Here is a 25,113-nt window from a genome sequence, read left to right as displayed (position 1 = left end):
GGCTAGTGATTTTTCATGGGATTACTTTGTAAAGATATCACTCTCTCCAACTTATAACACACTTTTAAATCTTGCAAGAAAATATTCATCACATTTGCAGCTTAATGATGGAACACATGTTTACATTCAATTTTCACACTAGTGAATCATTGTGTGGGCTAGTAACTTTCAGGCATAACTAGTTTCACTGGCTAGCAGAATTTGGAAACTATTTTGCACACTGAGTGCAGATATGAATGACAACATCAGCAAGATGGAAAGGATTATTTTCAGATTGAGTTATGATGTGATGGGGTTCTGTTCTTGAAAGTATGGGTAAATGCTTTTGTGGTTAACATCCAGTTTGACTTTCAAGGACACACAGCATAGGTTGTATGAGGAAATATCAAAACTTGAAGTTTTCTGAAACAGACTCTCAATGTCTCGGTGTCCATGCTGACCTCTGTCATGTATTGCTGTGTTGTGTTGCAGGACGTCGTTGTCAGAGTGTGTTTTGTACTGGGGAACATCACAGCCAAGAACGATGATGCAAGGAAAAGACTGTTCCAGGAACCTAATGCCATGTCCACCCTACTTTCAGTATTAAAAACATTCCACAACATGGAGTCTCAGGTAAATACAACAACTCTCACATTCCACAACACAGAATCTCAAGTAAATACAACAACTCTCACATTCTACAGCATGGAGTCTCGGGTAAATGCAACAACTCTCACAGGAACAACATGCAGTCTAAAGGTAAATACAACAACTGTCACAGGAACAACCTTCGATGGCAAGTGCCAAGTAACGTGAAATAACATGGAAGTAAAATGAATTCATTTTCTTTACACCTTTCATGTTCGTGGTTTGTTTTTAGTGGGGGATTTTTGGCAAGAACAATTTAAGATGTATTCCTCTATGGGGCACAGAATAAGTACAGCAGTGTATAGATGACGGTATGCTTTACAGAACATGGGTTGTTTAAAGTATTAGTATTAGTAGTAAGAAAGTTCTTTACACAGTAGTAAGTGAAGTAAACAGAATGTTTTATGTAGTAAAAATATGATACAATCTAACAGTGAGGAAGTAAAACATCAAGATCATTTCTTGCCTTGGCTATGATGATCTGTGGACCAGCATGACTGGGGGGTATCCGTACATGTTTCCACAAAGCAGCCCATCAGCCTGGGGTCACATCCCTCAGACACTCTTCAGATTTATCTGTGTATCATGACAACATACCTATGTGATTATGTCTGTGTTTTGCATAACTTACACCTGATTTCTTTCTTTCAGAAAAGGTCAAAATCTGACAATGTTACTTCAAATGGCAGACACACCAGTAGTGATGGTGATGGTGCTATCAACACAGTAGATGATGTTCTGATCAAAGTTGTTCGAGTAATCGCCAACTTGTCCATCAATGATTCCGTTGGGCCAGTCATAGCATCCCATGTGGAATGTGTACAGCTGTTGCTCTCAATTCTTGGTGTGTATTTACTAGGGCAAGAATGTCAATAGAATTCATACACTGATAAACAAGGAATCAGAAGCCTGAAAACAGTAAAAGTCTATGATAACTTTGAACTTTGTTTTTCTCAATAAAATCTGAAAGTTTGGTGGGTCAGTACATGTGTCTATTGAAATGTTTTTCTGAAACTTCCCAAGCCTGATGTGCATTGATGATGAAATGATATTTCTTCAGATTCCAAAGACATTGGAAGCAGTGAGGAACTGATTCTGAACACTGTAGCTACAATCAACAACCTGTCATACTATACCACCAAGACCAGTGCCATCACAGCCCACCAGAACACTGTAGCTCAGGGTGAGTGATTGCCTTGTCACTAATTACAAGTTATTACTTTAGAAATTCCCAGGACAGTATGAGTTGAACTGGCTTGGGGACTGGTGTAGAATGTTCTGTTAACTGTTAATGAAGCACATTGCCAGGTTTAAGGTGTTCTGTTAATAGTTGAAGGGGCACATTGCCAGGTTTATGGTGTTCTGTTAATAGTTAAAGGCCCACATGGCCAGGTTTGAGGTGTTCTTTTAACAGAAGAATAGAAAGGGGCAGATGTAAGGTACTGTGATACTCATTCATAGCAGTGGTGTGTTTGAGTGTTATGTGTTGACATCTGATCTGGTATTGTTTTGAGAGGTCTTGTTTCACTTCAGTCTTATTGAAACTGGTGATGACAGACAACATGGAGGCCATGTTAGAAGCATCGCGAGTGTTTGGTAATCTGACCAGGCAGAGAACTGTTAGAGACCTTCTCTCCAAGCAGAAAGGTGAGTGACACTTGAACGTCTCTAATGTTATGCTTCTGTGGCTCCAACAATGTGTTTTATTCCAAATTTGTGGGTAACCAAATGGAGGTTTTACTGAAATGTGAAATCAGTGAGAATGATGAAACATTCAAAACTGTTATGATATTATCCTCCAAATTATTACAATGAAATGCAGGTAAAGACTTGAATACTTTAACAGGTTGTTTAGTTCACAAGGTGGTCACATTACTGGTGTTACAAACAGAAACTGTTGAGTCGTCTGGATAATTTCAGTTGATGAGATCATGATCACCTTGCTGGACTCCGGAAACAGAGAGCTGGTGTTCATTGCATGTGGTGTTTTAATCAACTTCATGGCTGATGAAGACAAGCGGCCTCTCCTCAAGAAAGAGGGTGGCATAAAAAAGTAAGTTAAGCAGCTGTGTATTTCTGCAAGGATTGGATCTGAACCTTGGTGTGCTTCTTGCATGATGCAGGTAGACATCTGCTAAACATTCTGCTTGTTATGTTTCCTTGGGACTCTGGGGAAAAATTGTTCAAACTTTGATATTATGTACTGTTGTATAAATCAACATACTCTCACACTCTGTGACTGTCCTATCCATAGCATGATATGCACTGCTTGGCAGGGATAGTGGTCAGGTGTAGAACTTACTCTGGACATTGTGGCCATGTTTCAGGTTGACTGAAGTATTGCGAGACTTTGGCCGTGAGGACTGGCAGTTGGGAAGTGTTGTGTGTAAAGTGTTGTGTAACTACAGCACCAAGATCACAAGTACAAATTCCTGTTTTGGAGAGGCCGAGGCACAGGATCTCATTGATGTGTTGGTGGAATATCTAGGTGAGTTTCCCTTACACATCCCTTGCCTTCTCTTGATGTCATAGTTAGTTAGTCTTCCTTCTGTCTATATTGGGGTGGTAAGATAGCCTAGTAGTTAAAGCATTCGCTCTTCACATCAAAGACTCTCTCATGGGTGCAATGTGTGTAGCCTACTTCTGGTGTCTACTGCTGTGAGATGAATGGAATGTTGATATAAGCAGCATAAAACATACACACTCCATATGTTTATAAACCGTCAGGGTCATTATAAACCAATGGGGTCATCCCTGCTTTCAGCAGTAGCTGCAAGACATCAAAATGAAACCCAGTCCACACATAGCCCATGATGCGGGGAGATATAGTCGACGCCTCGTCTGTCCGTCTGTCCGTAATCATTTTGTTTCCTGAGCATAAGTCAGAAACCGCTCAATATTTTTAGACCAAACTTGATAGATATAATAATCTCAATCTATAGTTGTGCCTTTTCGTATTTACAGAGTTTTGGCATTCATATTTTTTTTGTTTTTCCATGGAACATTTTTGGTGTTAGTCTAATGGTGGGGTGGGCTTCGTTTCTGGAACAGAACTCAAAAACCGTTCTATATTTTTGTGCAAAAATAGATATATCAATCGGAACCTGAAGCGGTGCCTTTTGGTAAATACAGGTTTTTGTGATTTAGTATTTTCTCGGTTTCAATGGAAACGTTTCGGACTTAGTCTCAAAATGGAGGGATGGACTTTGTTTCCGAAGCACAACTCAAAAACTGCTAAATATATTTCTGCAGATATGTAGGGGAGACCCTAAAATGGTGCCTTTTGCTATGTACAGGTTTTTGTGATTTATCAATTTCTTGGTTTCCATGGAAATGTTTCAGACTTTGTCTCAAAAGTGAGGGGTGTGTTTTGTTTCCGGAGCAGAACTCAAAAGGTTCTTAATGTCTGTCAGTGAAACTTGGTAGATATGTGTGTCACACCTCAATGTGAGGCCTTTTGGTATTTACAGGTTTTTGTGATTATTTTCTTGGGTTCCATGGAAACATTTTGGACTTAGTCACAAAATGGAGGTATGGGCTTCGTTTCTGGGATATGTCATCTTCTGATGATTTTTGCTTTTTTCGTTTTTCCATGGAACATTTGGGTGTTAGTCTAAATAGTGGGGTGGGCTTTGTTTCCTCCGGAGAACTCAAAAACCGTTCAATATTTTTCTGTGAAGCTTGGTAGATATGTGTAGCAGGCCTCAAAGTGGTGCCATTTGCTATTTACAAGTTTTTGTGATATATTATTTTGTTGTTTTCCCTGGAAATGTTTTGGACTTCATCTCAAAATGGAGGGATGGACTTCGTTTCCGGAGCAAACCTCAAAATCCTTTCTTTGTTTTTCTACAAGAGTTGGTAGATATATCAGTCAGAAGCTAAAATGGTGCCTTTTGCTATTTACAGGTTTTTGTGATTTCTTAATTTCTCGGTTTCCATGGAAACGATTCAGATTTTGTCTCAAAAGTGAGAGGTGTGTTTAGTTTCCGGAGCACATCTCAAAAAGTTCCTAATATCTGTCAGCAAAACTTGGTAGATATAGGTGGCAGACCCCAAAGTGGTGCCTTTTGGTATTTACATTATTTGTGATTTATAATTTTCTGGCTTTCCATGAAACGTTTTGGACTTAGTCTCAAAATGGAAAGATGGGCTTCGTTTCCACAGCACAAGTCGAAAACTATTTAATATCTTACAGCAAAACTTGGCAGATTTTTGAGGAAGACCACAAAGTGGTGCCTTTTTCTATTTACAATGTTTTGGCATTTTTGTTTTTCCTGGTTTCCACTGAAACAATTCTGACTTAGTCTCAAAATGGAGGGATAGGCTTTGTTTCCAGAGGACAACTCAAAATCTCAGAATGGAGGGATAGGCTTCGTTTCCAGAGGACAACTCGAAAATTCAACAGATCTTGGCAGATACATGAGACAGATCTTGAAGTCATGCCTTTTTGCTGTTAACAGATATTTGGCATTTATATTGTTCATGACTTCCCTGGAAACGATTCAAGAAAACATCAAGTAACTCTCAGATGATTTGTCCTTTCAAATATGTGGAGTCCGAGGGAATATGTCATCTTCTGGTGACTTTTGTGTTCCTTTAGGAGAGACTGGAACACTCAGTGATTACCCATGTTTGTACAGCTCACAACACTATTATTGCTGTGTGAAACAATAAGACATCTTTTGTATTTGAGTGAAGGACAGCAAAATGTGGATGTACTGTTAAACAGCATTCACTTACTACATTTGTCAGAAAGGAATAACCCTGAGTAATGGACATTTGTATTTGTCTTTCACTGCTTTCAGATAAGGAGACAGCTTTAGAAGCTTCTCTCAGGGATGAAGTTGATGAAGATTTGAAGGACTACCTGTGCGAGACATGGGAGGCTGACTTCTGTCCTGTTGCATCGCAGCTGCTGAAGAGAATTGAGACCTATCAGTCCAGTTTTGAACCTCTAGAAGCACCAGGGTGATATGGATCTGCTGGCCAGGAAGGTTAAACCTGGGTTGAATGTGGTGTACTAGTCGTGGAGTGTGAGTGTAATCCTGGAGCAGTGTACACACCAGGATCATTGTGAAGAGTTTCAACAATAAAGAAATCACTTTCTTAGTACCTCAATTTGTGATAGTAACTTTTGTTGTTGAAGTGTCAAAGATCTAGCACTTGTTGAAGAGAAACATTACTGGGCATATATTTGGGTTTTTTTTACAAAAACTGCACACAATTGTCTTGCATGATGTGAAGAGTATTAAGAGAGAATGGTTATCTGTTATGTGTACAAATTTACAATATTGTTATGCTGGAGGTCAGCTGATATGAAAATCCAGTGTATAAACTTGTGATAACGTTTGCAGTATCTTTAATACTGTGCAGTGTTATAACTGAATGATGCATAATGGTCTAACTATTTGATGACTTGCCAATGAACTGATGAAGACCTTGTGCACAGTTTACATTAAATGATTAGTCTAATGATAGTACTCAATTCTAAAGTGCATTTTTAAGGTACCTTGAAACTGACAGCAAACCTTAGGTTGTGTTGGTTTGTGTTACAGTAATTCTGGATGATATAATGTGATTCCTCAGTGTCTGCCAAGAGGGACACAGCTATGCATGTCTGCATTTGTCTTTCCGTCCACTTTTTGAATCTATGACCTGTATCCAATGTTTTATTCTTTGCGTGACACTTTACATTAATTCCACAACATCAATCATTATTCTGGAATATCATGTATAGTCACTGTCCACAGTATTGACATTTGGTTTCTTTAGAAGAGCGTGCCAGCGCTTTTATGTGTGCCTGTTATGTCTCCTTTTGAAACTGCACTATAAGCTCTTTACACATTGAGGATGTTACAATTCAGGACAGAATAACTGTAAATGAAAACAAGAAGAAAACTCTGTTTACCCAACACACCAAGTACAATTTGGAATCAACACCTTCAAAGTTTTACTCTTGCAACTTAGTTGTCCTTGACTAACGTGTTTGAGATATATTCATGGGGTATATCATTAGTCTGCAAATCTAAGGTTTTACAACCCTGTTCATGATGACAGACCCACCTGATTTCAGCTTCATGTTCAACTTTACAGTCTGATGATAATACTGGAGTGCACTGGGCTTTAATCTTGTTAAGACACATCAGTATTGCTGTGATGCTCTTCTGTCCCCCTTGTGATCTGAGAACTGAATGTATATACAAGAAACTATTTATTTCTAAAAACCATTCCAATGTGTGTGGGTGTGTGTTTATGTGTGTGTGTATGTGTGCTGTATCACCTGTGATTCTTGTAAATACAGCCTTTGTTTATAGAGACATTCCATATTTGCAAGGAAACAGTTCCATCCAAAATAGATTATTGTTCACATGAACAAGACATCAGAGTTCACAAATTTACTTGTTCAAGCTGTTCTTAAGTATGCGAACTACCTGAGAAGCCAAATTGTGACGTTTTATTTACATACAGCGTTTGCATGTGTAACATGTAAGAGGAGGAGATGACATTGCTGAGTACACAGTGACCTTCTGAAATTGCCATGATGGAATCAGTTAGGAAGAGTTTAATTTGGGATATCAGGCATTTTTGTCCAGGATTTACTCCACTGTCATACTTTATTTATATCCTTTAAGAAAGGTGTTATTCATGATTTGGGTTGAACATATACAACAGAAATGATTGTTTGACCTCCAGTGTTTCCAGAGAAGCTCTGATATTCAACATGTAAAGTTTGATGATAATCATGACTTGTTTCTGTAATTTCCAAGTTGAAAGTAATGTTTACTGTTTTACTTTTCCTACTTCTGGAGAACTAGACACAGGAAGTCAGTAAAATCTGCTTCAAAGGTGTGCAAGTGTACTGCATAGTCTTGTATTTACAGATGTGTGTCAGTAAATCTGTACAGTATTTTTAGCCCAGTATAGAAAACCTGAATGGCGGGATTGTGCAGTCCAACTAAAGTCACTTGACATTTTTAGACCTTGTAATGCATACAGAACAACTAGGTTTTAAACTCATTTCAGCTACTGGTAAGTGATACATGCTAATTATATAAACGTGATAAATCCAAATGAAACACACGACTATACAATGCCTTTTATAAATGGTAACATTACAAATTGAATATTTTATATTGAAATCTCATTGACATGAAAGCATGACAATACAATCTTATTTTTCATAAATGTATCCATTGCAGACATTGTTTCACCATTACAATGATGTTCTTGACCATCTACCTTATTCAAAGTTGGGGGATACACTTAGATTTCAAATGCAAAATTGTATTTTCAAGATGCATACAATGTACAAAATGTAATAGTCCGTCCAATAAAATACTGAACAAATACTGGTAGATTTTGTGTTTTGTGATACAGAATACAACCTAGCAATAGCTTGTGATAGCAGGCCTCACTTATATACTTTCATATATGTGACCAGGGAAGGTGACATCAGTCCTCTACAATGATGTAATTTACTATTTCCCTAAGCCAAGAAGGGATTGGATAATCCTGATTTTGTACGCCGGATTATCTGATTGTTATACATGGCTTTTCATCAGTTACCTGATTGACGAAATGCTGAATGAGGGCTAAACCCAAATGACCATTGAGCACTGAGAGAGAAACAGTAATCCACACAAAATGAGTTGTACAAGAACATTTGAGAGAAATGTAACTGTCACTTAACACTGAAGTCTAGTCGTCAAGTCGTGGCCCTCATACACCAGATGTTTGTGTGGAAGTGAGTCTAGTCTATCCATGGTCCTCATACACCAGATGTTTGCGTGGAAGTGAGTCTAGTCTATCCATAGTCCTCATACACCAGATGTTTGCGTGGAAGTGAGTCTAGTCTATCCATGGTCCTCATACACCAGATGTTTGCGTGGGAGTGAGTCTAGTCTATCCACGGTCCTCATACACCAGATGTTTGCGTGGAAGTGAGTCTAGTCTATCCATGGTCCTCATACACCAGATGTTTGCGTGGAAGTGAGTCTAGTCTATCCATGGTCCTCATACACCAGATGTTTGCGTGGAAGTGAGTGTAGTCTATCCGTAGTCCTCATACACCAGATGTTTGCGTGGAAGTGAGTCTAGTCTATCCATGGTCCTCATACACCAGATGTTTGCGTGGAAGTGAGTCTAGTCTATCCATGGTCCTCATACACCAGATGTTTGCGTGGAAGTGAGTCTAGTCTATCCATGGTCCTCATACACCAGATGTTTGCGTGGAAGTGAGTATAGTCCATCCATGGTCCTCATACACCAGATGTTTGCGTGGAAGTGAGTCTAGTCTATCCATGGTCCTCATACACCAGATGTTTGCGTGGAAGTGAGTCTAGTCTATCCATGGTCCTCATACACCAGATGTTTGCGTGGAAGTGAGTCTAGTCTATCCATGGTCCTCATACACCAGATGTTTGCGTGGAAGTGAGTCTAGTCTATCCATGGTCCTCATACACCAGATGTTTGCGTGGAAGTGAGTCTAGTCTATCCATGGTCCTCATACACCAGATGTTTGCGTGGAAGTGAGTCTAGTCTATCCATGGTCCTCATACACCAGATGTTTGCGTGGAAGTGAGTCTAATCTATCCATGGTCCTCATACACCAGATGTTTGCTTGGAAGTGAGTCTAGTCTATCCGTAGTCCTCATACACCAAATGTTTGCGTGGAAGTGAGTCTAATCTATCCATCGTCTTCATACACCAGATGTTTGTGTGGAAGTGAATCTAGTCTATCCATGGTCCTCATACACCAGATGTTTGCGTGGAAGTGAGTCTAGTCTATCCATGGTCCTCATACACCAGATGTTTGCGTGGAAGTGAGTCTAGTCTATCCGTAGACCTCATACACCAGATGTTTGCGTGGAAGTGAGTCTAGTCTATCCATGGTCCTCATACACCAGATGTTTGCGTGGAAGTGGGTCTAGTCTATCCACGGTCCTCATACACCAGATGTTTGCGTGGAAGTGAATCTAGTCTATCCGTAGTCCTCATACACCAGATGTTTGCTTGGAAGTGAGTCTAGTCTATCCATGGTCCTCATACACCAGATGTTTGCGTGGAAGTGAGTCTAGTCTATCCATGGTCCTCATACACCAGATGTTTGCGTGGGAGTGAGTCTAGTCTATCCATGGTCCTCATACACCAGATGTTTGCGTGGAAGTGAGTCTAGTCTATCCATGGTCCTCATACACCAGATGTTTGCGTGGAAGTGAGTCTAGTCTATCCATGGTCCTCATACACCAGATGTTTGCGTGGAAGTGAGTGTAGTCTATCCGTAGTCCTCATACACCAGATGTTTGCGTGGAAGTGAGTCTAGTCTATCCATGGTCCTCATACACCAGATGTTTGCGTGGAAGTGAGTCTAGTCTATCCATGGTCCTCATACACCAGATGTTTGCGTGGAAGTGAGTCTAGTCTATCCATGGTCCTCATACACCAGATGTTTGCGTGGAAGTGAGTATAGTCCATCCATGGTCCTCATACACCAGATGTTTGCGTGGAAGTGAGTCTAGTCTATCCATGGTCCTCATACACCAGATGTTTGCGTGGAAGTGAGTCTAGTCTATCCATGGTCCTCATACACCAGATGTTTGCGTGGAAGTGAGTCTAATCTATCCATGGTCCTCATACACCAGATGTTTGCTTGGAAGTGAGTCTAGTCTATCCGTAGTCCTCATACACCAGATGTTTGCGTGGAAGTGAGTCTAATCTATCCATGGTCTTCATACACCAGATGTTTGCGTGCAAGTGAGTCTAGTCTATCCATGGTCCTCATACACCAGATGTTTGCGTGGAAGTGAGTCTAGTCTATCCATGGTCCTCATACACCAGATGTTTGCGTGGAAGTGAGTCTAGTCTATCCGTAGACCTCATACACCAGATGTTTGCGTGGAAGTGAGTCTAATCTATCCATGGTCCTCATACACCAGATGTTTGCTTGGAAGTGAGTCTAGTCTATCCGTAGTCCTCATACACCAGATGTTTGCGTGGAAGTGAGTCTAATCTATCCATGGTCTTCATACACCAGATGTTTGCGTGCAAGTGAGTCTAGTCTATCCATGGTCCTCATACACCAGATGTTTGCGTGGAAGTGAGTCTAGTCTATCCATGGTCCTCATACACCAGATGTTTGCGTGGAAGTGAGTCTAGTCTATCCGTAGACCTCATACACCAGATGTTTGCGTGGAAGTGAGTCTAGTCTATCCGTGGTCCTCATACACCAGATGTTTGCGTGGAAGTGGGTCTAGTCTATCCATGGTCCTCATACACCAGATGTTTGCGTGGAAGTGAGTCTAGTCTATCCGTAGACCTCATACACCAGATGTTTGCGTGGAAGTGAATGTAGTCTATCCATGGTCCTCATACACCAGATGTTTGCGTGGAAGTGAGTCTAGTCTATCCATGGTCCTCATACACCAGATGTTTGCGTGGAAGTGAATCTAGTCTATCCGTAGTCCTCATACACCAGATGTTTGCGTGGAAGTGAATCTAGTCTATCCGTAGTCCTCATACACCAGATGTTTGCATGGAAGTGAATCTAGTCTATCCATGGTCCTCATACACCAGATGTTTGCTTGGAAGTGAGTCCAGTCTATCCATGGTCCTCATACACCAGATGTTTGCGTGGAAGTGAGTCTAGTCTATCCATGGTCCTCATACACCAGATGTTTGCGTGGAAGTGAGTCTAGTCTATCCGTAGACCTTATACACCAGATGTTTGCGTGGAAGTGAATCTAGTCTATCCGTAGTCCTCATACACCAGATGTTTGCGTGGAAGTGAATCTAGTCTATCCATGGTCCTCATACACCAGATGTTTGCGTGGAAGTGAGTCTAGTCTATCCGTGGTCCTTATACACCAGATGTTTGCGTGGAAGTGAGTCTAGTCTATCCATGGTCCTCATACACCAGATGTTTGCGTGGAAGTGAGTCTAGTCTATCCATGGTCCTCATACACCAGATGTTTGCGTGGAAGTGAGTCTAGTCTATCCATGGTCCTCATACACCAGATGTTTGCGTGGAGGTGGGTCTAATCTATCCATGGTCCTCATACACCAGATGTTTGTGTGGAAGTGAGTCTAGTCTATCCGTAGACCTCATACACCAGATGTTTGTGTGGAAGTGAGTCTAGTCTATCCACGGTCCTCATACACCAGATGTTTGCGTGGAAGTGAGTCTAGTCTATCCATGGTCCTCATACACCAGATGTTTGCGTGGAAGTGAATCTAGTCTATCCGTAGTCCTCATACACCAGATGTTTCCGGGTAGCAAGCCTTCGATAGAGCAGGGTATCAACACTACTTGTTATGAAGCTGGTTTCGATTTTCTTGTAATGTGGATTTGATGTAGAAATGATGGTTTAGCGAATGTGAAAACAGCAGTGTAGTTTTGCTGACTGGTGGTCCCGTCAGTTGAGTTTGAAGGAGATACAAAGATTTAATCAGGAGTAAAAATCAAACAAAGCAACATTGCCTTCCAAACTGAGATGATGCATGCAACATAGTCACAATACATGCACTTGGTCTAGATATCACTTTGGTGATGCTCAGTCAACTTTGTTACTGATACCGTTTGCCCTTCTCACTTAACCTTATACTATATCATTCCCGGGAAATGTCTGCTTCGTGCAAACAGAAAGGAAAGGAAAAGTAGGTCTCAGGTAATTGTGATCAGGTAATGTGACTCACCATTTTCCTTGAAATTCATTTTTCTTCTTTCTCCTTTGGAAGAACATCGGGCTTGACCGTTCTCATAGGTGAGTGTTTCTGGTAAATAGTAACAAAGTTAGCATTACATTCATGGATGTCAACATCGTTGCTATAAGGAACACGGAGTTTCGGAGTATATTGTACACTTTCATCTGGTGGGCATACCCCGGATAGCCATGGCAGATTAACCTCCCACAACACACCTGCCTCGATTATCCCTTAACCATAACCTACCCAGTACAATGTTGATGAAGGATACATTTTTGGAATCAATTCTACATAACTTAGCCGGATGGGGGAGTCAGCATGTACTCCGAATATACTCCAGTATCAGAAAGCAGTTCCATTAATACAGCAATTGTGACCTTTTCATTGAGACTTATGTTACTGGTTAAAGGGCTATGGACAACTGTTTTCACTTTTTTAACAGTTTCGCAGAGCCATGAACTACATAGATTTTTACCACTACACGGACGAAGCTGGGAAGGACGCCATAGTGCAGAGTATGACTATCAAGGAGAGTCGCAAGAAACCTGGCGGCGGCGATGTCGCATTCGGTGAAGGTCAGCTAGTAGGAAGAGGCCGGGATGAGTGACTGATTATGGTTTTACGCCGCTTTTAACAATATTCCAGCAATATCACGGCAGGGAGACCCTGGCTTCATACACTGTACCCCTGTGGGGAATCGAACCCGAATCCTCAGCATGAGGTGTGTACGCTTTAAATATTATGTTTTACCTCACCGAGTCGGTTTGGATGAGTGTTTTCTTCAAATATTGAACATACATCAATGTTGAAACTGGCAGTTATACTAGGCACATAAAGAAACTGTGCTTACAAAAATCAAATGTTGAATTCCCCAAACCTGTGTAGACATATGAGGATTTAAACTGAGATTAGTGACATGTATCCAACACGCATGCACGTGCCACGTTCCGTGACGTCAGTGGTTTCGTCCTTGAGGCGAACAATACGTTGTTGCACGTGCATTCCGGGAAAGAGAAACAGAGCAAATGAATGTCACACAATACTGTCACTTTGGAAAGCTCAACCCATGCCCTTGCGATCGTTTAAAAAAATAAGCGGCCATTGAAACGCATAGCATGCCATGGCTAACGTCCCCACAACGTCATGAGGTCATTAATTGGGATGGTCCGTGGGGGAATGTCTCGACGACAAGTGGCTGCACATTTCCACTTTCACCGGAACACCATTTCTGAACTGGTGAAACGCTACCAGAATACAGATGACGTCATCGATCGATCTGGACGTCCATGCGTTACAACGCCAAGACAGGACAGATTGATAAGGGTGACCCATATTCGCCACAGTTTTCAGACTGCAGTAATGGCTGCCCGGACCATCCCAGGACTTCATCATATTTACCCCAACCAGAGAGACTATTTATAGTGTTGATTATCCCTGCCACAACACAGTTCGACAACGTTTACATGATGACGGGATCAGGCCACGACGCCACGCTACAACCTATCCCGACACATCGACAACCTCGCCGAATGTGGTGCCGAAATCATGTCTGCAGACTCTTGTGTTCATGGAGAAATATTGATGGATCGACGTCTACGTCGTCTTCCTCATCCGCCAAATAACGTCCTTGACCTTGCAGCAGACCTTGAGAGAATCTGGCTTGACATGCCACAAGCCTTCCTTGCACGTTTGACATGCTCCATACGACGATGCACTGCTGTTTTCAATGCCGATGGTGGACATTGCCGTTATTGAGCTCGTGACATGGTCGTTTGACCCCTGTCCCGCTTGTGGACCCGTGACGACATTGGGAATAACTTTCCAACTGAAATTCTCCCGACATGTTATGGTCTCATGATCCCTCCATTAAACTGTATATGTACCTTGGTCACTGCTATCGTACTTATCAACTGGGATAATATTTTGACAACGCACAGTTTCTACATGTGGCTAGTATTTATATTTCACAACACTTTTCCATAAATATCGGAATAAAATCACGAACACTAAGATTCTGTGTTCCTCTCTCTACTTGATTGGAACGATGCATTTACTACAGCTGTATTTTATAATACACGAGGTCCCTGTCAGGCGTATGTACTCTTTCTGTGTTGCTTTGTAGGAGTGTATGGAACGACCATGGACCCTGACGTATTCACCAAACAGGAGTTGGCCAGAAACAACTACGACAGCGTCCCGGGATTCTGGGAGAATTTCATGGATATCGGCAGGGTAGATTTTGCAATCCAGATCCGGCTACCAGTTTCAGAGGTCACGTTTGTAAATTACAAATCACGTGACATTCTCATCCATAAAGGGGACATTGATCTTCGAAAGTACACGTATTGGGTTATTGAAGTTGAGGACGAAGAGGACGATGAAGACGAGGACGAGGACGAGGACGAGGACGAGGACCAGGAAGACGAGGACAGTGACTCTTAACCGTAATTGAATATATCCGTCCGCTGTACCTTAATATTTGGGCAATATGTTTAAGGTGGTGCAGCTATCCATAGGCGGTGTCTGTGTGTTTTCAGATATTAACATTTTTAGATAAATAATAAATCAAGCCTTAAGGCTGTAGAATTTACATGTGTATTAATATTTGTTTTGAGGTTTGGAAATACATTCCGTTTTCCTCGTAGAAAAGAAATATCACAAATAATATGAATATAGTCGTTTCGTTTTATCATGTATTTCGTCATCGTGTGGACCTGTTTGCCGCTGTCGCAGTAAAACAAGTATTGAACCGATAACAGATTTGAAGTGAGTGAACTTAGTTTCACGTTGCTTTTAGCAATGTTCAGAAATATCGGCCATGTGGAGAATCGCTGCTTTAACCTCTAGGCTTCCAAACGGAAGTAAGTCAGTGAATGACAGCATGTAGTGTACCAGACAAACCAGTATTTGATAATATGACTCCGCCACCGGAACACCAGGATCCATAGTTATCTAGGTGACCATTACAGCCACCCATTCCTCCTTAGTCGGCCGAGGAAGGGCTGGTCATTCCATGGCTTCTGAATGTTGTAGAAAACACATCATGTAACGGCTTACATAGTTATAATCAGCGTTTCCGCGCCTTGGGTATGCTTGAATGGCCCAAAATGAAGTGACCAGACATTTTGGTGTCCATCGGAACACGTCTATGGTGACGTTTTCAAGATATGGAACACGAGATTTGTTTGGCACAAATCTACGAGTGATGTCACGTCAGCCAGATAACCTCATTCTGCTGACCCATCTAAGGAATCACTTCCAGATGTTAGTTTGACTGCTTTGACCGTTCCTGGCTTACGTCAAATCAATTCTTGACTGCACGGAATCGACTGAGGAAGCACAGCATCTGGCCTCTAGGTCCTGCAGTATGTAGAACTGTGGTCGAACGTCACCGTCTTGCCTGGTGCAGACAGCATCTGCGCTACCAGATTGGGATGGTGTTTTATTCACTGACGAGTTTAGATTTCATCTGGTGTGTGTGAGTTTAGTGTTACATCGCACTCAGTAATATTCCAGCTATATGGCGGCGATCTGTAAATAATCGAGTCTGGACCAGACAATCCAGTGATTAACAGCATGAACATCGATCTGCACTACTGGGAACCGATGACAAGTGTCAACAAAGTCAGTGAGCCTAATCACTCGATCCCTTTAGTCACCTCTTACGAAGGGCATACGAGCTTGGAGATGTCGGGATCGAGTCCACCTGTGACCGAGTGTTGTGTCAACTTTGTGTGCAGACTCTTTCAGTGTTGTCACAACCCCTAGTGTGCAGTATGCATCCATGTGCACTTAAAAGAACCCACGAATGTGTTGGTAGATGACCAGATGGTGGCCACATGAATACGTACAAACACCTAGTTGCGGGTACAGCAACGTGCAGTAAACCTGGACAAAGTGATTATGTGTCCCAGTCCACACAGCTGTGAATGGGTGTACCTCGTAAGGATGAGAAAGCCACATTAACTTTGTGCGCCCAGTTGTGTGTTCCCCAGCGAGTTGAGATTGAAAATACGATGAGTCGTTGTCACGGACATCCAGTTATCGGGGAAAAACAAAGCGCTCTCGAGCAGTTGAACTGGATATCGGCGCTATACAAATGTCTAGTATAATAATCACACAGGGAACAACCTGTCCTGCACCCCCATTCATGTGTCCTCTAATCCCTGGTAATGTCCCGCTGGCTGCTGGCAAACAGGGGGTACACCACTGGCTCTTGGCTGGATTGTGTAACCGGGGGTACACCACTGGCTCTTGGCTGGATAGTGTAACTGGGGGTACACCACTGGCTCTTGGCTGGATAGTGTAACTGGGATTACAGTTTATTTTAAGTGCACGGACTTAGGAGAAGACAGTTCCCACTGAGAAGTTCGATCCCGATTCTAACTGTAAAGTTTAAGCTGGTTGCTGTACATTTGGAAGAAGTGTGTTTGGGAGGGTCTAAGTCTTATTGAAGAGTGGATACTTTAGCTGAGAGGTGGATGGGTTGCTGGGAGTGGGTAAATGTTATTGTGGAACTTTGAGGATATGGAGATGTATAGCAGCTTTATGAGTGGTACGTAAATTTAAGATGGGACTTCTTGACTATATGCTTAATGTTCAATATGGTGCCCGTTTGGTTTATAAAAGTTGTAGTTTAAGTTTGCTTGGCCTGTAATGAGTCTTGTAGTGCGTTTGTCTATTAATACTATGTTTGAGATTGTAGGTATTTTTATGGGTGCTCGAGTGAGTGTTTGATCTACTGTGACATGGATGCCCATGCCTGTCAGTTTGTTTCCGGTCATGTATCACGCATATAGATGTACACCTCATCAATACAGTCTTTCACCTGTGATCACAAAATACGACAGTGTTTATCCTACACTCCCATGTGATCACAAAATACGACAGTGTTTATCCTACACTCCCATATGTGATCACAAAATACGACAGTGTCTATCCTACACTCCCATATGTGATCACAAAATACGACAGTGTCTATCCTACACTCCCATATGTGATCACAAAATACGACAGTCTTACTCCTACACTCCCATGTGAAAATACAGTCCTATCTATTTGTTTCTGAATGACGTAACCTCAAACTCTAGTGTATAGAGACGTTCTTGTGGCCCTAATTCACAACAGCATGACGAGGCTCGTTTCAATGTTATGCAACTTCCCGCCCAAATTATTCACTCACCCGATAACATGTAATTGTACTACAGACGAGGCAAGGCAGCTCACTTTCGCCGACAGTGTCGTACCAGGTGTCCATACATCAGTTTGCACATGAACACGATGTCCCAGCACCGAGGACAGGTAATTGTTGTTGATTTTCTCGCATGTGTTAGTATTTTGTGTCATGTCGCTGGCGGGACTAGTCGTAAAGGTTTAACGCGCCGGAGATGTGGGTCACGTCCCGACTTGTGATGACTGTAAGCGATGGGTTGAATCATTAGATCCCCGGTACACACACTGTAACGCGCAATGTAGCTTTGAACTGAGCGCTGTCATGCAGATTCACTGTGTGATAATATACTAGAAAACATACGATGACACTAGCAGCATAAACCATGTAAATATGAAAGGAAGCTCTGAAATACTACTCCCAACACACACTGAACAAAATGCAACAGCTTCGTATGTATGTACTGCAGTTACGTAGATTGTGTGTGTGTGTGTGTGTGTGTGTGTGTGTGTACTATGACTGTGTCACTCCAGTATATAAAATATATATTAGTCAGTAATCAAACGTGGGCCTAAGAGTGAGCACCGCCAGATTTAGGTATAGAGCTCTGAAAGCAATATTCAGTCTCATTGTTAGTACCATCACAGTGAAAGCCGTACAGCGAGGCACCATCACATTTAAGTATAAAACACGCATACAACCCACAGTCGTACAGTGAGACACCATCACATTTAAGGATAAAGCACACATACAACCCACAGACGTATAGTGATGCACCATCACATTCAAGGATAAAGCACGCATACAACCCACAGACGCATAGTGATGCACCATCACATTTAAGTATAAAGCACGCATACAACCCACAGACGCATAGTGATGCACCATCACATTTAAGTATAAAGCACGCATACAACCCACAAACGCATAGTGATGCACCATCACATTTAAGTATGGGGCACACATACAACCCACAGTCGTACAGTGAGACACCATCGCATTTAAGTAAAAAGCACACATACAACCCACAGTCGTACAGTGAGGCACCATCACATTTAAGTATAAAGCACACATACAACCCACAGTCGTACAGTGAGACACCATCACATTTAAGTATGGGGCACACATACAACCCACAGTCGTACAGTGAGGCACCATCACATTAAAGTATAAAGCACGCATACAACCCACAGCCGTACAGTAAGACACCATCACATTTAAGTATAAAGCACACATACAACCCACAGTCGTACAGTGAGGCACCATCACATTTAAGTATGGGGCACACATACAACCCACATTCGTACAGTGAGGCATCATCACATTAAAGTATAAAGCACGCATACAACCCACAGCCGTACAGTGAGGCACCATCACATTAAAGTATAAAGAACCATACAACCCACAACCAGACAGTGAGGCACCATGACATTTAAGTATGTTGCACACATACAACCCACAGTCGTACAGTGAGACACCATCACATTTAAGTATGGGGCACACATACAACCCACAGCCGTACAGTGAGACACCATCACATTAAAGTATAGAGCACCATACAACCCACAGCCATACAGTGAGGCACCATCACATTAAAGTATAAAGCACGCATACAACCCACAGCCGTACAGTGAGGCACCATCAGATGTAAGTATAAAGCACGCATACAACGCACAGCCGTACAGTGAGGCACTATCAGATTTAAGTATAAAGCACACATAAAATATCCAACCTACTGTGGGCCAGAACCTCAGCGGTAAAACTAGTATGAAGCGACATCATGCTGTAAAACTGGCGCAATATGTGAATCAAGAAGTAGCAATTAGATGATCTGTATCAAACATGACCGATGTCTGGGCATCGTTTAGAGATATTAATTAAAAAATCATCGTGGAGGCAGTCGTATTGAGTTCATGACCGACCCATCTTTCAAAATGTGTTCCATCTTCAGTTCTAGAGTTGGTTGATTGTTACAAACTGATTACCTTTCATCTCTCTTTTATTACAAGTCGTTTGTGAATTATCCTGAATCTTCTGTAGAAACTTCCTGTTATTCCTGTAGCTGCAGGCACAATACAGTTTGCGTTGTCCTCAGTGAACCACTGATGGTTAATATTTTCAGATGGGCCAGCCACGAGTTTGTCTGTATGTTATCTGGGTAATTGTGTATCACAATATAGAGAAGAGATCAGGTTTGGTTGTCTGTAAAATAATTTTGCCTTCACAAATCAGGAGAAGTGTTGGAAACAGCTTAAAATATGTCGATGCATGAACTGTCGTTAGAATCATCTGTTGGAATTAAATCACCACCTGCAGCCTCCGTGCACTGGCCCTGTTGATGGCACTAATCACACCTGGAGATTGAGAACATAAAACGTATCGACGTCAACTGAATCAATAACCTCAAAGCTCAGTCCGTCTTCGATATCAGAAATATTCGTCTCGTCATGGCTGTGTTTTCACGGCTATGCAAGAAAACGTAATCCGAGGTTCACTAATCTGTTACAGATCGATCCTCAGTTAATATCATTTAGTCTGTAGTTTTTGTCTGTATCTGTCCCTGTCCCCTGGTGGTTATTCCAGTTTTTGACATACAAACTTCGGGAGTGAGGGTTATTGTGCTTGTTGAACATCCCCTGCTTGCACTGTACAGAGTTAGCGATTACGTGTGCACAAATGTTCATCAAACAGTCAGTTATCAGATACCTATTTACGTTTTGTATTCATGTTTTAGCTTATTCTTTATAACTACACTTTAACCACTCCCGATAACAATAGATTTGCATGTCCACCCATCTGCCCGCTGTCCGCTTTCGGAGCAGATATCTCAAATGATAAATATTTGTTGTTGTAACTAGCTATACTGGTCAACTGGACCCTTTTGTTTGAATGTTTTTAATTATTTTTTTTATTTGGTGCTGCTACAAGCTGGGTTTTACTGAACATGAGAGTGATGTCCCTTCCCAGTGTCAGAGATATGGAGACGTACTAAACAGCGTTAAATTCACTGAAGTCATGTTATACATTCTCTGAAAGGTCTGACCTATGATACTGATCATCCGACATTTTTCAGTCCGGAAATAACAGAAGGGAAAGACGTTTCGCTTGTGTAAATGGGCATGGCAATGATAATGTTGGACGATCTGTTATAATGATTGTTTGGCAGGGACAGTGTGTCAGTAGTGAGGATGTGTGTGGATGTGTGTGGATGAAGTATTGCATGTAGGCTAACGCATTTCACCACCAGTTTAATGAACTTTTGTGAAATCATTCAGAAAGACATGTTTGTTTGTTTTAGAAGAACCGGAAACATAAGTACATTGTCAGTAGATGTCATGAACCTAAATAGCGGATACCCATGTTGTATTCCCTATTACACCCTCTGGCTTCGAGTACACAAGCTTAGTTATGTATGCTGAAGAATCAAATTTATGAATTTATCAATAATTTAATATGAATGTCCACCTATGTAATGCCACCCATGAAAGTGCTGGAATACAATTCTTGCTGAGTAAGCATATAGGTGCTCCTGCCCACAAGTGGATCTGAGATGCCACGAATAAAATAACATCATTTGAAATGCTCATATGACAACAATCTGAAAGGAATGATAATGTTTCCTGTTTTGCAGATACAGACTCCGACTCTCGCTGCCCAAAGTGTCGGTGTATACTATGGTATTTCACCTCCAGCAATTTAACCAACCTGGCCCACCAATATGAAGACCATCACTGGATTTCTCATGGCTCTAACTGTGGCCTGCATAACGAGCCACAACATGACATGTCGGATATACCTTGACCCTGGTTTAGGTGGGAGCCGAGCTGATTGTCGCGGCCTCCACCTGACCAAGGTTCCTGGTGATCTTCCCTCCAACACCGTCAGCCTGGACCTCAGCTACAACCACATAACTGTTCTGAGGAGCAGAGCGTTCGTCCACATCCCGCAGCTGCTGAATCTAGTCATTTTGCACAGTCGTGTTTCACGGTTAGAACCCCATGCATTCGAAGGTTTGATAAACCTCTGCAGTTTGAATCTGAATTACAACCACCTCCAGCTTGACAATGACACCTATCCACAAGATATATTCCGTCCTCTAGAACATCTTACCGACTTGAGCATCGGCTACAACAGCTGCCGGCTGAGAGGAACTACTCCTCACTGGATATTTAAGTGGTTAACCAGTTTAGAAACACTACAGATTGATACATTTGAAGATGACATATTTGGAAGTGGATTTGGGTATTTAAAAAAACTGACAACACTGAATATTGGCACCGGAGATGAAGGAGAATGTACGTATTGTGCCATAGATGCTATTCACAACCACACCTTTTCAGCTTTTGAAAATTCCACACTCAAAGTCTTGATCGCATCAGATTGTCACTTACATTCTGTTGAGGTTGGAGCATTCATTCCTTTGAAATCTATTTCTAAGATAGTTTTCGACTCAGTGAAGTACCTACCATCGAGCATTGCACTACGCGCATTCTACGGTCTGAACGGTAAACATGTGTCTCAAGTGTTACTGTCGTTATCGTACACTTCTGTCAACTCACTACAGGACCTAACAGGCCAACTTATCTCTAACGACCTTCTCGGTAAACTAACGGACATTTGTATCGACCATATCGATCTTAGCTCAAACACAATTATATACATAGATTATAGATTCCTGAAAGTATTTTCAAAATGTTTGAAATTTCTTGACATTTCTAAAAACAACCTGCTTGGTAACCAAATTCTTTTCTTCCAAATGAAAATGTGTGAACAATTACAACACCTTGATGTGTCCCATCAGCAGAAATATAACAGACATGAGCATAAAGACACACTGGTAAACAGACTTGTCACTGCAAACCTCCACTCTAAAAGGTACCATACAGAAGACACGAATAAGGTGCTTCCTTCAAATGGAGTGGCGGTTTATTTCCCTCCTAATCTACGTATTTGTAATTTAAACGAAATGGCGGGTCGATTTGGACGATTTTTCATAACACAGGCCGTTGGTGCATCACATTTGAAGCTTTTGAATTTAGCGAACAATGATATGTGGGGTTTCTGGGAAAGTATTGGAGGCTTAACAGCTCTACAACACCTTGATCTATCTGGTAATGAAGGTCAAGGGATGACAAAGGACTTCTTACAGTCTTTTCCAAACCTGACCTATTTATCTTTGAGCAGTATGGGTTTGGATAAGAACACACTTCTGGAGGGAGGGCCAGTACTTGAAGGATTGAAGACAATCACTGGTTTACGTCATTTGGAGATTGTAGGAAATCATCTGCAGTGGATGGACATGAGGTATTTATCGACACTGACTGTTCTAAATATCTCCGGAAACAGTCTAGTGTCTATACCCTTTAAATATAATGACCTGCCTCTCCTCAGCCATCTCGACCTGTCTCTAAACGCTATAACCTACTTCGACGAAGCCACCATGGAGATGTTGGAGACTCTAGGACAGAGGAACAAGCTTATCCTCAAGTTGAATGGGAATCCTGTCGCCTGTTCTTGTCAGTCTCTCATGTTTATTCAGTGGATCTTTACGTCGTCAGTTACCTTCGACAAGAATGCGACCTACTCATGTGTGACTGAGTATGGTGTCTTCACAACAACCCACAAAGTGTATCAAGACTTTAACTATCACTGGACGTCGTGTCAAGGCCGATTTTGGCTGCCCGTATCCATCTCTCTCCTGTTCTTAATAGCTCTCCTTCTTGTGTCAGCAGTACTGGTGTCATCTAACTGGACGAAGATCGGAAACTTTATTCTGGTCATCATGGGCCGAGGGGTCCAAAGAGTGTCGAGACAGGATTTCAGAAAGGATGCATATATAGCTCATTCAGAGCAAGATATTCGCTTTGTCATGGATGTACTGCGCATTGCACTAGAGAACATCAATGGACTGAGGCTAATTCTCCCAGAAAGGGATTTCCTTCCGGGCGGATTCGTAGCTGACCATGTTGTAGACAGTATTAACAAAAGCTGGAAGACAATACTGGTTGTGTCCGATGAGTTTCTAGATGATCCCTGGTCCTACTTTATAATGAAGTCGACAACATATTACATCTCCAATATGAATCCTAACAGGCTCATCCTAATACTGCTGGGGGACGTGAACCGTGGTCGGCTGCCGGAGCTGCTCCTCAGTGTCACCGCGGAGGAAGATATCATACAGATGGACGGTCTCCAGGACCACAACAACAAGGTGTGGCTATCTGTCCGGGACAGAATCCTTGCTAAAGCATAACACTCCACATTTCAGTCCTGTCTTCATTAACATCACAGTTTTAATAGATATGTGAAGATTCATCGATTGCATCAGAATAGTGTACTGTAAAGCCGTGTTGTGCTAGTACTACATAGTTTCAGCTGAGGGCTGTGGTGTGCTGCTTATATTTAAACTGTTATGTCACGGACTAACTTCCGGTTAACTGTTTAGTTAACTTGAGAATAAGCACGTAACAGTTTTAAGACAAACATGGTGATTGTAAATTGTATTTTCATTGGAGATATATTATTGCGACACAGCCTGGTATATAATACGCGGTACGAATGAACGCAACTTGTGTAATATGTTATAACTTTAATCAGTTCCGCTGTCAGCAATCATCGATTTTATTGCGACTTTAGAAACACCTGCAATTGTCTCTACATTGTAAGCATATTTTACTTCCACATGTTATATAAATATCATTCACAAACAATTATCCTATAACAGAAATATTAACACGTGATCTAAAATTGTAATACTCGACCTATCCATTACATTTTGTAGAATTTATTTCCATGCGTGTGTTTATGTAGACATTTTACGGTGAGTGAGTTTAGCTTTACGCCGCAGTCAGCAATTGTCAAGCCCTATGGCGATGGTCTATAAATAACTGAATAGCTTGATAAATTCATGACTTTCAGTTATAATGGAATAAACAATCTAGTGATCAATAGCGTGAGCATCGATCTACCATTTGGAATACGAGGGCATGTGTTTCTGACCACCCGATCTCGTTAGTCGCCCCTTACGACAAGCATGGGTGACTGAAGATAAATTCTAAACTGGATCTTCAAAATTCACAAAAGTCACAAAATTGTGTACAACATTTATCCTAAGTTAAATAAAAGTCTGAGACTTTTCAATTGGCAAGGTAAAATTATGAGAATTCGCGATCTTAATTTCACCTTATTCGATTTACTTTCTTGTTTAAAGTGAAATTCATCGGTATACTTTCGCTGCAAATAGAGAGCAAAATATTCCGACAATATCGAAATAATCGCATCGTGCCATGACAACCAGCGTGCGCCGTCCCTTGCCGGAAGATTACACAGTGTCCGTCCAAGTGTTAGAACTAGAGGAACTTGCATCACGCTAGATTACTTTTTCCGGATAATTATACACAAACCAATGCGGCGTCATTTCTAACAATAGGTCACGAGACACGGATAGGTTCCGTCCCTAACGTTTCACACAGCCACACTGCGTTTCACATCAATGTTAATTTTCAGGGAATTTGTAAGTAGGTATTAATACATGTAAACGTCATGCTATAAAGCATATAAGCTTCGGTTGTCAGTCACTATTCGACGATGACATAGTCTAAATACATATGAATGTT

The 25,113-nt window shown here is 41.6% G+C and overlaps 3 protein-coding genes across 4 annotated transcripts in view; all 3 read left to right on the top strand.

Moving 5' to 3' along the window:
• LOC137286629 (armadillo repeat-containing protein 2-like) overlaps positions 1-7,976 on the top strand; it is a 31,291-nt gene extending 23,315 nt beyond the window's left edge. The window contains exons 14-20 of one of the 2 annotated variants that reach the window (XM_067818581.1): positions 472-612; positions 1,279-1,471; positions 1,688-1,810; positions 2,161-2,274; positions 2,548-2,680; positions 2,955-3,115; positions 5,433-7,976. In XM_067818581.1, the coding sequence (XP_067674682.1) occupies positions 472-612; positions 1,279-1,471; positions 1,688-1,810; positions 2,161-2,274; positions 2,548-2,680; positions 2,955-3,115; positions 5,433-5,599 (1,032 nt within the window). In that variant the 3' untranslated portion in view covers positions 5,600-7,976. The remainder of the gene's footprint in view (positions 1-471; positions 613-1,278; positions 1,472-1,687; positions 1,811-2,160; positions 2,275-2,547; positions 2,681-2,954; positions 3,116-5,432) is intronic. The other variant, XM_067818580.1, reaches the window with a different exon arrangement.
• A 4,305-nt stretch (positions 7,977-12,281) lies between these two features.
• LOC137286636 (uncharacterized) lies at positions 12,282-14,994 on the top strand. The gene is made up of 3 exons (XM_067818601.1): positions 12,282-12,386; positions 12,770-12,902; positions 14,450-14,994. The coding sequence occupies exons 2-3, from the start codon at positions 12,782-12,784 to the stop codon at positions 14,767-14,769; spliced, it is 441 nt and encodes a 146-aa protein (XP_067674702.1). The 5' UTR covers positions 12,282-12,386; positions 12,770-12,781; the 3' UTR covers positions 14,770-14,994.
• Positions 14,995-17,472: 2,478 nt separating this feature from the next.
• Positions 17,473-24,445, top strand: LOC137287630 (toll-like receptor 4). The gene is made up of 2 exons (XM_067820009.1): positions 17,473-17,628; positions 21,129-24,445. The coding sequence occupies exon 2, from the start codon at positions 21,216-21,218 to the stop codon at positions 23,748-23,750; it is 2,535 nt and encodes an 844-aa protein (XP_067676110.1). The 5' UTR covers positions 17,473-17,628; positions 21,129-21,215; the 3' UTR covers positions 23,751-24,445.
• Positions 24,446-25,113: the final 668 nt, after the last annotated feature.

This window comes from Haliotis asinina, chromosome 6 (assembly GCF_037392515.1).
Source record: "Haliotis asinina isolate JCU_RB_2024 chromosome 6, JCU_Hal_asi_v2, whole genome shotgun sequence".
Lineage (NCBI taxonomy): Eukaryota > Metazoa > Mollusca > Gastropoda > Lepetellida > Haliotidae > Haliotis > Haliotis asinina.
This window is presented reverse-complemented; position numbering and strand designations above follow the sequence as displayed.

What these genes read in the sequence shown, in the direction of transcription:
- LOC137286636 (XM_067818601.1), top strand. Translation starts at nt 12,782, where the DNA reads ATGAACTACATAGATTTTTACCACTACACGGACGAAGCTGGGAAGGAC. An exon ending in CGATGTCGCATTCGGTGAAG is followed by an intron (nt 12,903 to 14,449) that starts GTCAGCTAGTAG and finishes GTTGCTTTGTAG; the next exon opens with GAGTGTATGGAACGACCATG.
- LOC137287630 (XM_067820009.1), top strand. Translation starts at nt 21,216, where the DNA reads ATGAAGACCATCACTGGATTTCTCATGGCTCTAACTGTGGCCTGCATA.